General features: G+C 43.6%; 1 protein-coding gene across 1 annotated transcript in view; it reads right to left on the bottom strand.

The window, feature by feature from the left end:
• The window catches only part of LOC138965974 (uncharacterized), a 75,200-nt gene that overhangs the window by 28,272 nt on the left and 33,105 nt on the right, over positions 1–13,823 (bottom strand). The window contains exons 7-9 of the mRNA XM_070338059.1: positions 11,712–11,867; positions 6,573–6,675; positions 4,503–4,771 (exon numbers count right to left, since the gene is read on the bottom strand). Of these exons, the coding sequence (XP_070194160.1) occupies positions 4,503–4,771; positions 6,573–6,675; positions 11,712–11,867 (528 nt within the window). The remainder of the gene's footprint in view (positions 1–4,502; positions 4,772–6,572; positions 6,676–11,711; positions 11,868–13,823) is intronic.

The raw sequence follows: 13,823 nt of genomic DNA, 5'->3' as shown, positions 1-13,823 counted from the left end.
AACATTTTTCGGGGGTACATGCCTGGGAGGTTCGGGAGCTTGGCGCCCTCAACTAAACGCTCCCCCCCCCCTCTTAAAATTTGGGGTGTCCGAACCCTCCCCCCGTGTACACTACATTGGGTGTGCACGTTAAAGATCCCACGATTGACAAAAGGGTCTTTCCTGGCAAAATTGCTTAGGCACAGTTAATAATTGTCTACCTATACCCGTGTGACTTGGAATAATAGGCCATGAAAGGTAAATATGCGCCGAAATGGCTGCAATCTACTGGCCGTATAAAATTTCATCTCACACGGCATCACTGCAGAGCGCCTAGAACTGTACCCACGGAATATGCGCGATATAAGCGTCATTGATTGATTGATTGATTGATTAAAATGATGTGATCCGCCCCTGTGAAGCCCCAGAAAGGTTCAAAATGAGTAATTCTTGCAAAAGGAGGGGGACGGTGTAAAAGAGATGGTCATCATTTTGAGAAGTCTTCACTCACAATCCATCACTTTCAAGTACAAACAACACCGAGAAAAACCAAACCATCAACATAGGACAAACAATGATGCGTTTTCCAAGGACTGATTTCAGGCCACATGCACCGGTCGACAACATTTCAGGCCACATGCACCGGTCGACAACATTTCAGGCCACATGCACCGGTCGACAACATTTCAGGCCACATGCACCGGTCGACAACATTTCAGGCCACATGCACCGGTCAACAACATTTCAGGCCACATGCACCGGTCAACAACATTTCAGGCCACATGCACCGGTCAACAACATTTCAGGCCACATGCACCGGTCGACAACATTTCAGCAATGCGAATCAGGGGAAGTAGGTAAATGTGTCGGTTTTATTCCATGCGGGCTGCATGAAGAATGACACCACTGTTGTTTGTCGCGGGGCCACTGGTAAAAAAAAAGAAGGTACAGTTGTTTGAATGCGGTTTCGCTCAAGCCCATTGAGAATCGTGGGTGCACCGAATGGATCAATTGACAAAAACCAATACACAACAAGAGTAAATACTTGTCAAACTGCGTAAGGCTGTATTATTGCGATTTTGTTAGTGTTTTTGCATACGTCTGTTAATTCTCATTTGATCATCTATAATTCCTAGAATCAAAAACTGAAACGAAGGAAGATAAGAGTAAACTTTTCATTTACATTTCAAGTAAATATACAGTAACCTGATGGTTGTCACATTTCTGGATCTAAATAATGAATAAGTCTTGTAGCCTCCTGGGGAAAAAAAACGTTTGCTGGTTGCTTTGAGGTGAGACAGGTTCTCGGCAATTTCTGATCTCAAGTGTTTAAAGCTTCCGCTTTGCCCTTCCATCCTCGACAAACCTTCTTCCTCTCCCCAATCACCCCCCCCCCCCCCCCCCCCCCCCCCCCCATCCCTTTGCTACCCCTCATCCCGTCTCAGCCTCCGTATCCGCTCCTGCCATTAGCCGCCAAGCCGGGGTGGAGATTCGAGGGTTTCCTCCAGGAAAAAACAATTTCTGCCTGCCCGAAAAGGCACTCGACTGGAAATGGGGTCAACCGGAGAATTTAAAACACTTTGATGGAATTGGCTGGCAAAGTGGTCTTGGGGAGGGAAAGAAAGGTCTTTGACGCCAAAGAAGGACTGTTTCCTTTGAATTCATAGGACGCTTTTGAGTGTCTGAGCGCAGTGGTCGGAATTGTTCAAGCCGGTCTCCAAGAATAAGATTGTTGCTTCTACAGCGGCAGGTGTAAGTTCTCCCAACATTTCGGTCATTTTGAATTAAATGCGTGCGTGTCTTCTCTACAACATCTCATTCCTTCAAAGACCTGTCCTCTAAATCACCACCTCCTTAATGTTAATTTCGTCACATCTCAACTTGAAGAACTAACGCAGGCCACTCCATTTAAAACAGACAGTTTAAGCATGGCATGCACATTCTTTGTAATCATTAACAGCTATTGTGTTTTCAGCGTAGCAATAGGGTCCGATATTTAGACGAGACAAGTATTATGCCGACGAGTCGAAGACGAGTCGCATTATACTTGTTCGAGTCTAAATATCGGACACTATTGCTACGCTGAAAATACAATAGCGATTATACAGCTGTTCTGACCTTGATTTGTTGTTCCAAACTTACAAAATGACAGTTTTTGCGTCGATGCGTTGATCTCAGGTTTTCTGATAGCAGACGCCGTTTCTTATGCGCATTAGTTTTGCGCAGGCGCCACACTGACTTTGGAAAAAAACTCGATTTGACAACACAGCTGTTAAACAGCTTTTTATTAGTTCATTCGTATACAACAAAAAGAAGTTTGAGTTTTTTTAAATTTTGAACAAGACTACTTATGAAGAAGACCAAAACACAACATCAACGGAAAACTAGAAACAACTGAAGAACTAGGATGCAACAAGGGGAGGAAAAGAGAACAGCTAATCCGTACAAAGCGAGCAAACGGCAGCGACGTTTCCAGTTGGGTGAATGGTATTTTATACTTGTCTCGTCATGAAGCGAGTTTTTCAACCTCAGTTATAAACGACTACATGAATGTTAGTGCCATGGGTTGTACATCAATACTTCAGAGGAGAAGTGGGGTATTTAGTGTGGAGTTACAAGATAAGAAAAGCCGAATGCGAAAATTTGTGTCAGTCGGCAACTGTGAACTAAGCTCACAGGCACACAAAAACGGCTGTTCCGTTGTACTCCCCTGTTTGTACTACATCTTTCGACTTTGGGCATTTTGTGGTGTTTATGGACAGAAAATAATAGGTTTAGTCCTGTTTCATCGGGAAGTTAGCAGAAAAGGGTATGCTATCGACATTTGTAAAGCTGAAAAACATTCCCGATAAGAATTTCAAGTTGTCAGTGTATGCTGTTGTCGATCAGTGAAACATCGTGTGGTACAGGTGGGTAAACCGGAACCATGCGTCTTTGTTATTGACAATATGCTTTTGGATATTGAGAAAAATGGCCGACTTCCGTAGGCTAGCATTATGCTTTGATGATCGGAAGAGACCATCCAATCACAGCCCCCGAATTCCTCCACGTGTTCATCAGAATAGCTATAGTGTTATTCATTCTTCCTCTTCGTCAAATTGTCAGGATATTGTTGACTTGGCATTCTTTCTCGTCAGTGTATCTTGCCCCTATTACCATATTCCTCTGCTGAGGACTTGGGCAAACCGAAGACTTTAAGAAATCAGGATAATTACCACTTTTAAACACCAATGTAACCTAGTACAAGCGAAAGTCTTAAAGCCAGCGATAACTGAGTTGAAAGCTTAGATCATGATCAAACATCCTAAATCCTTTGCCAGGCTTAAATTCGCCGACAACTGCCCCTCTTTTGCGGGCCCGACCACTCAAAAGACAAGCATGTACGAAGTCAGACAGTGAAGATGGAAGACATCGATTTTGAGATCAGCTAGACGTCGACACAAGAGGTGCACTTTGTTACGCCCGATTTCAACCGAAAATGCGCTGTGGATCCCGTACGCCACACTTCACTGCGGCATGACTTCACAACTTCACGGGGGATAACCGATCAAAGGCCGAACGGATGCCGAAGGCCGCTCCTGACACGTGTGAAGGCAAGTTTCGTCTGTTTTCTAGGTATTGTTTGATTTATGTCGGGATTTAAGGTAAGCTACTGATTCAGCGATGACTAAATTTGTTTCTCGATGCATAAAAAGCCAGGGAGCGATTGATATTTGCCCGAAAATAGCCTTCAAAGCTGAAAATGTCGGCGATCGAGCACCGGAAATGGCTGTTCGATGGGTTTTGGAAGTAGAAATGTGCTTTATTTCACCAAATCAGCTCGTATTTGGTATGGGTACGGGATTCTAGAGGACGAAGGAGTCATAAGAGGTGCAAAGAAGTGCTATTTGGGAGTAGAATAAATCTTCCGAGCCAGTAGACAAGAGAAGGTCATATTTGAGAGATGCGCGTAGGCCGATCTTTCCGACAAGCGAATGATACAGCAGATTAATCATTCGTTTTGATCAGAAACATAGTCTCTAGTTTTTTAATTAAAACAATCACGAGAACTCTCTCGCTTACCCTTAAATCTTTATCCTTGTAAAATAAAGTTATCTCTCTCTCATAGTTTCTTTTTGGCCTGTTGGCAAGTTTTCAGTCTCTCACTCGTTGAAATAATAGAAAACTGTTAATAACACATGGTACCCGGGGGGAGGGGGGGTAAGTTAGCGCAAGCAGAGTTAATTAGTTATTCTTTTGGCTGTTTTAAACGCGTTATATAAATATATATGTAATGTATAATGTCATGAATGTCTAAAAGGGACAGGAATTGGAACCTTCATCCCTTTGTAATAAAGTTTGAATCTCTCTCTCTCTCTCTCTCTCTCTCTCTCTCTCTCTCTCTCTCTCTCTCTCTCTCTCTCACTCTCTCCCCCCTCTCTCTCTCCCTCTCTCTCTCTCCCTCTCTCTGCTCTCATCTTCCCCTCTCTGTTCTCCCCTCTCTCCAACCCCCCCCCTCACTCTCTCTCTCTCAAGCAACTCACCAGACAAATCCTCGTCTTTTGCAAAACCAAAGACAGCGGCGAAGATGGACTTTTTCCGTTCCGCTCCGCCGGCGAACACAACTGAGTTCTTTCTGTCGCCGAACAAGGACATCTTTCGGCCAGAGAAGATGGAGGACTTTCGGCCACCGTCCTTAGCTGCTTTGGCGCTGCTAGCTGCGACTGCTGCGGCGATGGGGTTGGTCATGGTGGGGCTATCGCGCCCGTTGGACTCTGACTTGTACTTGGAGCTCCTCTTCTTGCGACGTGTTCTGAAGATGACAAATACACGGGAATGAAATATTGCGACGTGTTCTGAAGACAAATACACGGGAATGAAGTATTGCGACATGTTCTGAAGACAAATACACGGGAATGAAGTATTGCGACGTGTTCCAAAGACGAATACACGGGAATTAAGTATTGTGACATGTTTTGAAGACGAATACACGGGAATGTAAGTATCAGGTATGAAGTATTTCAATTATCATCATGGTTCACTTGTCACGTGCACATTACTATAGGTCTTGTCTTTCTCTGTCACCTGTTATCAAGACGTCAAATCCCCAACGCTGCAGAGCAGACTAATCGATACGACGAGTGTGGCCGCCTAACGGATGAAGATGAAGACTTATTTAGCATGTTTCGAAGGTATACCTCCTCTTTCGCGCTGGAGGTAGGAACCTATCTTAAGCTACCACCGTGTGTACCCTAGCTTATTGAAAAGCTAAAATGTGACCCTCCACCACGAAATGAGTCGCATGTCACCTCGCGTGGTTCTGCGCTAGGCTTAATATTAGTCCGGGGTGTGTCTGGTAACAGTGTGAGGGTCAACTTAGTCACATGCTTATAACTCAAACAGTTTTCGCTCTTTTCTAAAACGGTTTTCACCACTGGATAGAGCATAAAAACCTCTTTAGAAAAATGTAAAAATATGAAAATCATGCAAATGTGACATGTGACTCATTTCGTGGTGGAGGGTCACAAATGTCACCTCATTTCAGTTCAATCGGACTATAAACATCACAGATCTGAGTGCGAAGAGAAGGACAGACAAAACAAGAAATTCCTCCGAGGCAGGAAAAACACCCCCGTCAAAGGGCCCGTCAAAGAAAAATAACCTTCTCAGTTGGTGGCAGCGAGAATGGTTATTTCCCTTTGACCAACGGGGGTGTGCCTCTATAAGTCTTTGTATAATTTTAATCCACCAATAACTCCCTAACCGTGTGTTTGACTTGTAAGGACCGTCTCAGGAATGTATAGAACCTGTTCACCAAGTTTGGTGACGATCGGTCCGTTCATTCTTGAGATCTATATGCGAACACAAACAAACAAACAAACACATGGAGCGAATCCTATACACACCCCTATACCGGGGGTGTAAAGACAGACAGAGTGAAACCAACACACACGTTTATGACCAGATTGAAAGGCATACTATTGATAGTACACAAACACGGCCACTAACTCAGACGGGCGCAGTGGCGTGGTGGTAACACGTCGCCCTCCTAATCGGGATGTAGTGAGTTCGAATCCCGGTCGCAGCCGCCTGGTGGGTTAAGAGTGGAGATTTTTCCGATCTCCCAGGTCAACTTATGTGCAGACCTGCTAGTGACTTAGCCCCCTTCGTGTGTACACGCAAGCACAAGACCAAGTGCGCACGGAAAAGATCCTGTAATCCATGTCGGAGTTCGGTGGGTTATGGAAACACGAAAATACCCAGCATGCCTACTAAACGAAAGCGGAGTGAAGCTGACTATGCTCTCAGAGTATAGTGTGAGGAACCCAAATGGGCAAACGAGCTCACACGTAACCAGACAATTCTGGAACGCTGAAAAAGAAGGCCACTAATTCTAGACTCATTTTGTTGAGTTAGTAGTGGTAGTAATAGTAGATTAGTCCGTCTTAAGCCCGATCGAGGGCCCGATGCACAAAAAACTACCAATTCTTATTTTGTAACCCTCCAAAAATTAAGAATAAAGAAAAGAAAAAGATTCCAGCGCGCTAGCTGCGACTAATTTCGCGAAGAATATACCTTCCAAATGTGAATTTTAAGTTCAACAAAGATCTTACTTGCGTATTTGCGCTACAGCACACACACAGCATAGGAAAATGGTTCCCCCTGCCGCCACGGCGCCCACCACTGCTGTGGTTGGCAGACCCTCGTCGCTGTCATCTGGACAACAAAGAAAACAACCACAAAGATTATTTATTTATTTTAGAGTTTTTGAGTGGTTATCTTATGACGAAGAACGAATGAAAATCATTGTGTGGGGACGGATGCATTTTCGTTATTCTATTAAACGCCCCATTATGACGTGCTTGGCAAACTACATGTACTTTTTTTTCAATCACAAAGATTAGTGCAGTGCTCTTGTCGGCAGACCCTGATCGCTGTCATCTAGACAACAAATAAAACACTCACAAAGATGAGTGCACGCTTGTTGTCGGCAGACCCTCGTCGCTGTCATCTAGACAACAAATAAAACAATCACAAAGATGAGTGCACTCTTGTTGTCGGCAGACCCTCATCGCTGTCATCTGGACAACAAAGACAATAATCACAAAGATGAGTGCACTCTTGTTGTCGGCAGACCCTCATCGTTTTTATCTGGACAACAAAGAAAACAATCACAAAGATGAGTGCACTGCTCTTGTCGGCAGACCCTGATCGCTGTCATCTAGACAACAAAGAAAAGAATCACAAAGATGAGTGCACTGCTCTTGTTGGCAGGCCCTGATCGCTGTCATCTAGACAACAAAGATATAGTTACATATTTACGAACGGGTTTACTTTAATCAATTTTAAAGTTGATTAATCGTTATCAAAAGTGAGTTTCATTAATATCACCAGAGCGAAATACTCACAGTAAACTATGGTGAAAGTTTACAACAAAATACTATCAGTAACGTCATACAAAGCCAGTAACTGGAAATGTCGTTATATGAGCCACAGACGAAAGTGTGTTTGTTTTTGACAAAACGAATTACACTTCACACAGTCGTCTTTGGAAGCATGGGTATTGAGATGCCGAGTGTTTTACCACGAGTAACTCCATAAAAGCAATTTACTTGAAATGTCGTTATATGAACCACTTAAAAGAAGAAGATTTTGGACAGAACGAATTACTGTACATCACACATTCGTCTATTGAAGCATGGGTATTGATACTTTGAATATTTATTCAACTGTCTTCCATCATGGATCGAATTCAAACCTCCGCATCCAGACGAACGAAGACACCAAGCACAAAAGGGTCAAAGCAACATGTCTGCATGGACACACCATTATCGCTGATTGGTAGAGCTAGTGTCCACGTGATCACACAAAGGTGATTATCTGTTCATCAAAAGGTGCTGCAGATTGTATACCATATAAAACCACGAACAAGCCGTGGAATTATCGAAGGATATAATTATATGAAGTCTTATATCGCGCGCGTATCTCCAGACTCGGACTCAAGGCGCAGGAATCTATTTATGCCGTGTGAGATGGAATTTTTGTTTTACACAATACATCACGCATTCACATCATAGACCAAATAGCCTGGACCGCCAACTCGTCACGTGACCCTTCGAGGTTACGACGCTCGACTTTCAGGGGCGCTTAGCGTCCGGTTTGAAAGGCCAGCGATTCGAAGACAGTGAAAAGAAAGCACGCTCCAGTTATTTGTGACAACGGGAGGTGACAATGAACTGGATTTTCCAAAACTCCAAACTAAACTTAACAAAACTCATCGAAAAGCATGTTCCATATGCACTTTAGCTGAGTTTATTTTAGAATTTTCAGAACTTACCTCGGCAACTTCGTCCATGTTTACAATCGACACCGGATATGACATCCCCCTGATTTCTGAAAGGCCATGTAATTGCGTAGGTTCCTAAATGCGAGAGGCCGCTACCTCGTAATAGAGAGAAAGGGCGGAGAGAGAGCTAGTTGGCGGTCCAGGATAAATGGTCTATGGTTTAATCGACACTACACCATGTGGAAGAAAGCACGGATGTATGGTGGTACACATAACGGTCTACACAGGGAAACAGGTAACTATAATCTCATGTGATAACGATGTAGTCATGAACATCACACGATGGGAAACCTTCCCGCAAGAGATGCGCTAGACGACAGAAAGGCCTTCATACACGGCGGGGGACATCATAGACCAAACACAAAGACAATTGCAATTACTACTTCGGTCTTCTTCTTCTTTCTTCTTCAGCGTTCCAGAATTGTCTGGTTACGTGTGAGCTCGTTTGCCCATTTGGGTTCCCCACACTATACCCTGAGAGCATAGTCACCTTCACTCCGCTTTTGTTGAGTAGGCACGCGTGGTATTTTTGTGTTTCCATAACCCACCGAACTCTGACATGGATTACATGATCTTTTCCGTGCGCACTTGGTCTTGTGCTTGCGTGTACACACGAAGGGGGTTAAGTCACTAGCAGGTCTACACATAAGTTGACTTGGGAGATCGGAAAAATCTCCACTCTTAACCCACCAGGCAGCAGCGACCGGGATTCGAACTCCCGATTCCTCAAACATCCACAATCTCTTGAGGGCATAGGGACTTAAGTTAATTGAAAGTCAGATTTCTTGGCAAAGGATCAATTCGCAGAATCAATTTTTTTTTCTGTGGGCAGTTTCTTGGCCTGGAGTATATGCAATAAACCGTGAGCGTAACGAAAAGGGGAACAATGACAAGACAAATATGTGACCCTCCACCACGGAATGAGTCACATGTCACCTTTGCATGATTTTCATATTTTTACATTTTCCTAAAGAGTTTTGTATGCTCTATCCAATGGGGAAAACCGTTTTATAAAGAGCAAAAACTGTTTGAGTTATAAGCCTGTGACTAAGGTGACCCTCACACTGTTACCAGACACTCCCCGGACTTATATTAATCCTAGCGCAGAACCGCGCGAGGTGACATGCGACTCATTTCGTGGTGGAGGGTCACATATAACGAAAAATATCGTCAATCTCTCGATCTATTTCTTCATTTGTGTCTCTGCCTATGTTTACGTATCCGTCTGTGTTTCTCTGCCTTTGTCGCTGCCTGTCGGTCTTCCTGTCTGTTTGTCTTCCTGTCTGTTTGTCTGTCTGTCTGTTTGTCTGTCTGTCTCTTTGACGTCTGTATGTTTCTAGTACGTATCTCTCTCTCTCTCTCTCTCTCTCTCTCTCTCTCTCTCTCTCTCTCTCTCTCTCTCTCTCTCTCTCTCTCTCTCTCTCTCTCTCTCTCTCTCTCTCTCTCTCTCGTTGTCTCTCGGTCTCTCTCTCTTCCTCTCTTTCTCTCTCTCACTCTTCCTGTCACTCTCTGTCTCCCTGTGTGTCTGTCTGTGTGTGTGTGTGTGTGTGGGGGTGTGTGTGTGTGTGTGTGTGTGTGTGTGTGTGTGTGTGTGTGTCTTTATCTCTCATTATCTTTCTTCTCTCCCTCTCTCTCTCTGTCTGTCTCTGTCTCTGTCTCTCTCTCTGTCTCTGTCTCTCTCCCTCTCTCTCTGTCTCTCTGTCTCTCTCTCTGTCTCTGTCTCTGTCTCTGTCTCTCTCCCTCTCCCTCTCCCTCTCTCTCTCTTTCTCTCTCTCTCTCTCTCTCTCTCTCTTTCTCTCTCTCTCTCTCTCTCTTCGTCATCAAGGACCCAAAGAATGAATGATATGGCGTCTGATTATCATATTGTTCACGTTTGGTTTGATCATAGCGGTGGTGAGAGGGCATCGCACTCTTGCAAAGTGGAGAGACAAAAACGAAGGGAATGGGGGGGGGGGGGGGGTGCAACTTCACCATGTAGGGCCGAAGGAGCGCCTGCCTGCATTCATCATTTAGGAGAGTACAGTCTCCTGTCTGTGTTGCATCAGCATTGATCTCCGTAGCACAAGGTCTTTTGTAACATTCCTTACTATGACAGCCGAAGAGACGGAGACAGAGAACAAAACACAAAAAGATGACGGCTGTTTCCATGGTAACTGACTTCCTCAAAAGACGTACATTCGCTTTTAGCAGAAAAGAAGTCTTCGTCTCGAGGAAATGTTGTGACACTGAAAAGAAGGTAGTGACGCAAGTTGTCAATGTATGGTTCAAGTCCGCGTTATACGCTTAATCTGGAGAGAGCCGGACCGAGTGTTTCTTCATGCGGAGGAATGCTACAGAAACGAGAATGGGGTGGAATGGGTGACACACCAGTCATCAATACTACAAGACGAGAAAAATGTTAGGTTAAATTCAACAACATCGGCCCCTATTTAAGGAACCCGTTACAAGGTACCACAACTTTACGGACAGTGAAAACTGTAATAATGTGTTGAACAAGAGGCAATATGGCGGAAAAAGCGATAATTTTGACTGTAACATTTGATTAATTACGTGAACTTTATTTTCATGAATTTATCTGTTGAGATAATAACGTTGGCCTATATATATATTTCTATTTCTATGTCGATGTTCATGGCACATAAACACATGGCGGAAAGTGGCTGCAGAGTTAAATTGGGACACTCTCCTTGAATAAAAACAATTCCGGTAATAACTCGTGTAGAGATTTGCAAGCGCCGTGGAAGAGTTGTGCCCCCAAGAGTGAGGTTAACATTACACGTGGTTGACCGGTTAAACGCAGCAATCCCAGAGAATAACTGATTCCGATCCATATATATTTTGCAGTGTCCGCTCGATACTGATGTTCTTCCTTTCCTTTAACAAATATACTCATCGGAGATCACGATTCGTTGTGGCAATGATCGCTGGCTCACAGTGATTGCTGACAGCGTGTTTAGCTTGATTTCACATGTCTTTTGCTTTAGATCACTTGAGTTTGGGAAACACGCGTGCCGCTCAGTGTGTCCCACATCACGGCACACACACAAACACGATACGACCCTTACGACCCCGCCAACACCCCCCCCCCTCCCGCCTCCTGCGCCACACATATGCCCAAAACACACACACACACACACATAAACACACACACCCACACACACTCGCACGCACACACCCCCACACAAACACACACCCACACACACCCACACACACCCCACACACACACCCGCACACACTCACACACCCACACATACACACACACACACACACTGACCCACACACACACACACTCACACACCCACACATACACACACACACACACACCCACACCCACACATACACACACACACACCCACTGACCCACACACACCCACACACACACATACACACAGAGTACTGTTGTTACCTTTGCTCTCAGGCGCAACCGGTAGACAGGCGTTTCCATGGAAACCCTCCTTGCAGCCGTTTGGGCAGACCCCCGTAGCGGAATCACAGGTATCTGGGTTTTTACACTGACCGCAAGTCTGATCGCAGTCCACTCCAAACCTCTTCGCATTGCACGCTGACCACACAGGGAGAAAAACATGCGTGGGTGATATAGTTTGTTTTAACCCCTTGAAAAAGGAGTAGTACAAATCCCCCAAATAAAAGAACGCACGCGTATTAACAAATACATGCACACGCACGCATGCGAAGATAATTATACATGCGTGCAAATACAGAGTGACACAAAAACCAGCGGCAATCTCAAGACTCATAGTTAATGTGAGGCCTATTACCGTTTTAAAGAAGGATGGACAGAAGAAAAAACCCACATGAAAACTTCAGTAAAATGAACTGATGAGAAGTAAGACAAAAGTCGAAACAAGGACACAAGAGCAACCGGACGCATTCACGTTCTCTCGTCTGTTATCACTCATTTAACTCCACATTTATTACACCCCCGGTATAGGGGTGTGTATAGGATTCGGTCGATGTGTTTGTTTGTTTGTGTTCGCATATAGATCTCAAGAATGAACGGACCGATCGTCACCAAACTTGGTGAACAGGTTCTATACATTCCTGAGACGGTCCTTACAAAAATTGGGACCAGTCAAACACACGGTTAGGGAGTTATTGGTGGATTAAGATTCTACAAGGACTTATAGAGGGACATATTAATGGTCAAAGGGAAATAACCTTCTCAGTTGGTGGCAGTGAGAATGGTAAGGACGGGGGTGTTTTTCCTACCTCGGAGGAATTTCTTGTTTATTTAGAAAAGAGGAAACGCTGGCTTATGTTTTAACGACCACTGCTTTAATTGCAACGGAATCATGAACAGAGTCTGCCAACAGTTTAATACAATGAAGTTGCTGAACAGTTCTTAGGTTAGCTTCACATTAAAACCTTTTTACTCGTTAAACCAAAAGATAGTTAGTGTTGATAAGAATTCCATTAGAAATGAAACATCTAACAACACTGATCACTAATCACATTACAGCACGACAATCAGTGCTCTACATTTTCAGATTGAAAACAAATTAGTACTAATCGAAAAGCACCTTCTGTATAAAACACTACCCGTACTGATAAGAACGCGCCTCGGAAATAAAAGCACTATCAGTAATTGTCAGTAAGAACCTTACATATAAAAGAATTACCCGTACATATCAGAAATAACCGTAGAAATAAAAGCACAATTAGCACTAATCAGAAATCACCTTAGAAAAAGAAAAAAAAACAGTACTTGTCAGTAAAACCCTTACAAATAAAAGCACTCTCAGCTAGTACTTATCAGGAATAACCGTAGAAATAAAAGCACAATTAGCACTAATCAGAAATCACCTTAGAAAAAAAAAAGTACTTGTCAGTAAAACCCTTACAAATAAAAGCACTCTCAGCTAGTACTTATCAGGAATAACCTTAGAAATAAAAGCACAATAAGTACTAATCAGAAGCAACTAAGAAATAAAAGCACCATCAGTCCTGATCGGAAAGCACCGTACAAAACAAAAACACAATCAATACTAATCATAAAGAAACTTACAAGTAAAAGACACTTCTAATCAGAATCACCTTGGAAATAAAACCACACTTAGTTCTTATGAGAAAGGACTCTAGAAATAAAAGAACAATCCGTACAAGTAAGAAAACAAAACATATGTGACCCTCCACCACGGAATGAGTCGCATGTCACCTTTGCATGATTTTCATATTTTTATATTTTCCTAAAGAGTTGTTAATGTTCTATCCAGTGGTGAAAACCGTTTTAGAAAAGAGCGAAAACTTTTCGAGATATAAGCCTGTGACTAAGGTGACCCTCACACTGTTACCAGACACCCCCCGGACTTATATTAAGCCTAGCGCAGAACCGCGCAAGGTGACATGCGACTCATTTCGTGGTGGAGGGTCACATATTAATAAAAGCACAATAAGTTATAATAAGAAAGAGCAATAGAAATACAAGCAGAATCAATACCAGTCAGAAATAAACTTGGACATAAAAGCTCAATTACTACTTGAAGAAAGGAAGAAAGAA

This window comes from Littorina saxatilis, linkage group LG5 (assembly GCF_037325665.1).
Source record: "Littorina saxatilis isolate snail1 linkage group LG5, US_GU_Lsax_2.0, whole genome shotgun sequence".
Lineage (NCBI taxonomy): Eukaryota > Metazoa > Mollusca > Gastropoda > Littorinimorpha > Littorinidae > Littorina > Littorina saxatilis.
This window is presented reverse-complemented; position numbering and strand designations above follow the sequence as displayed.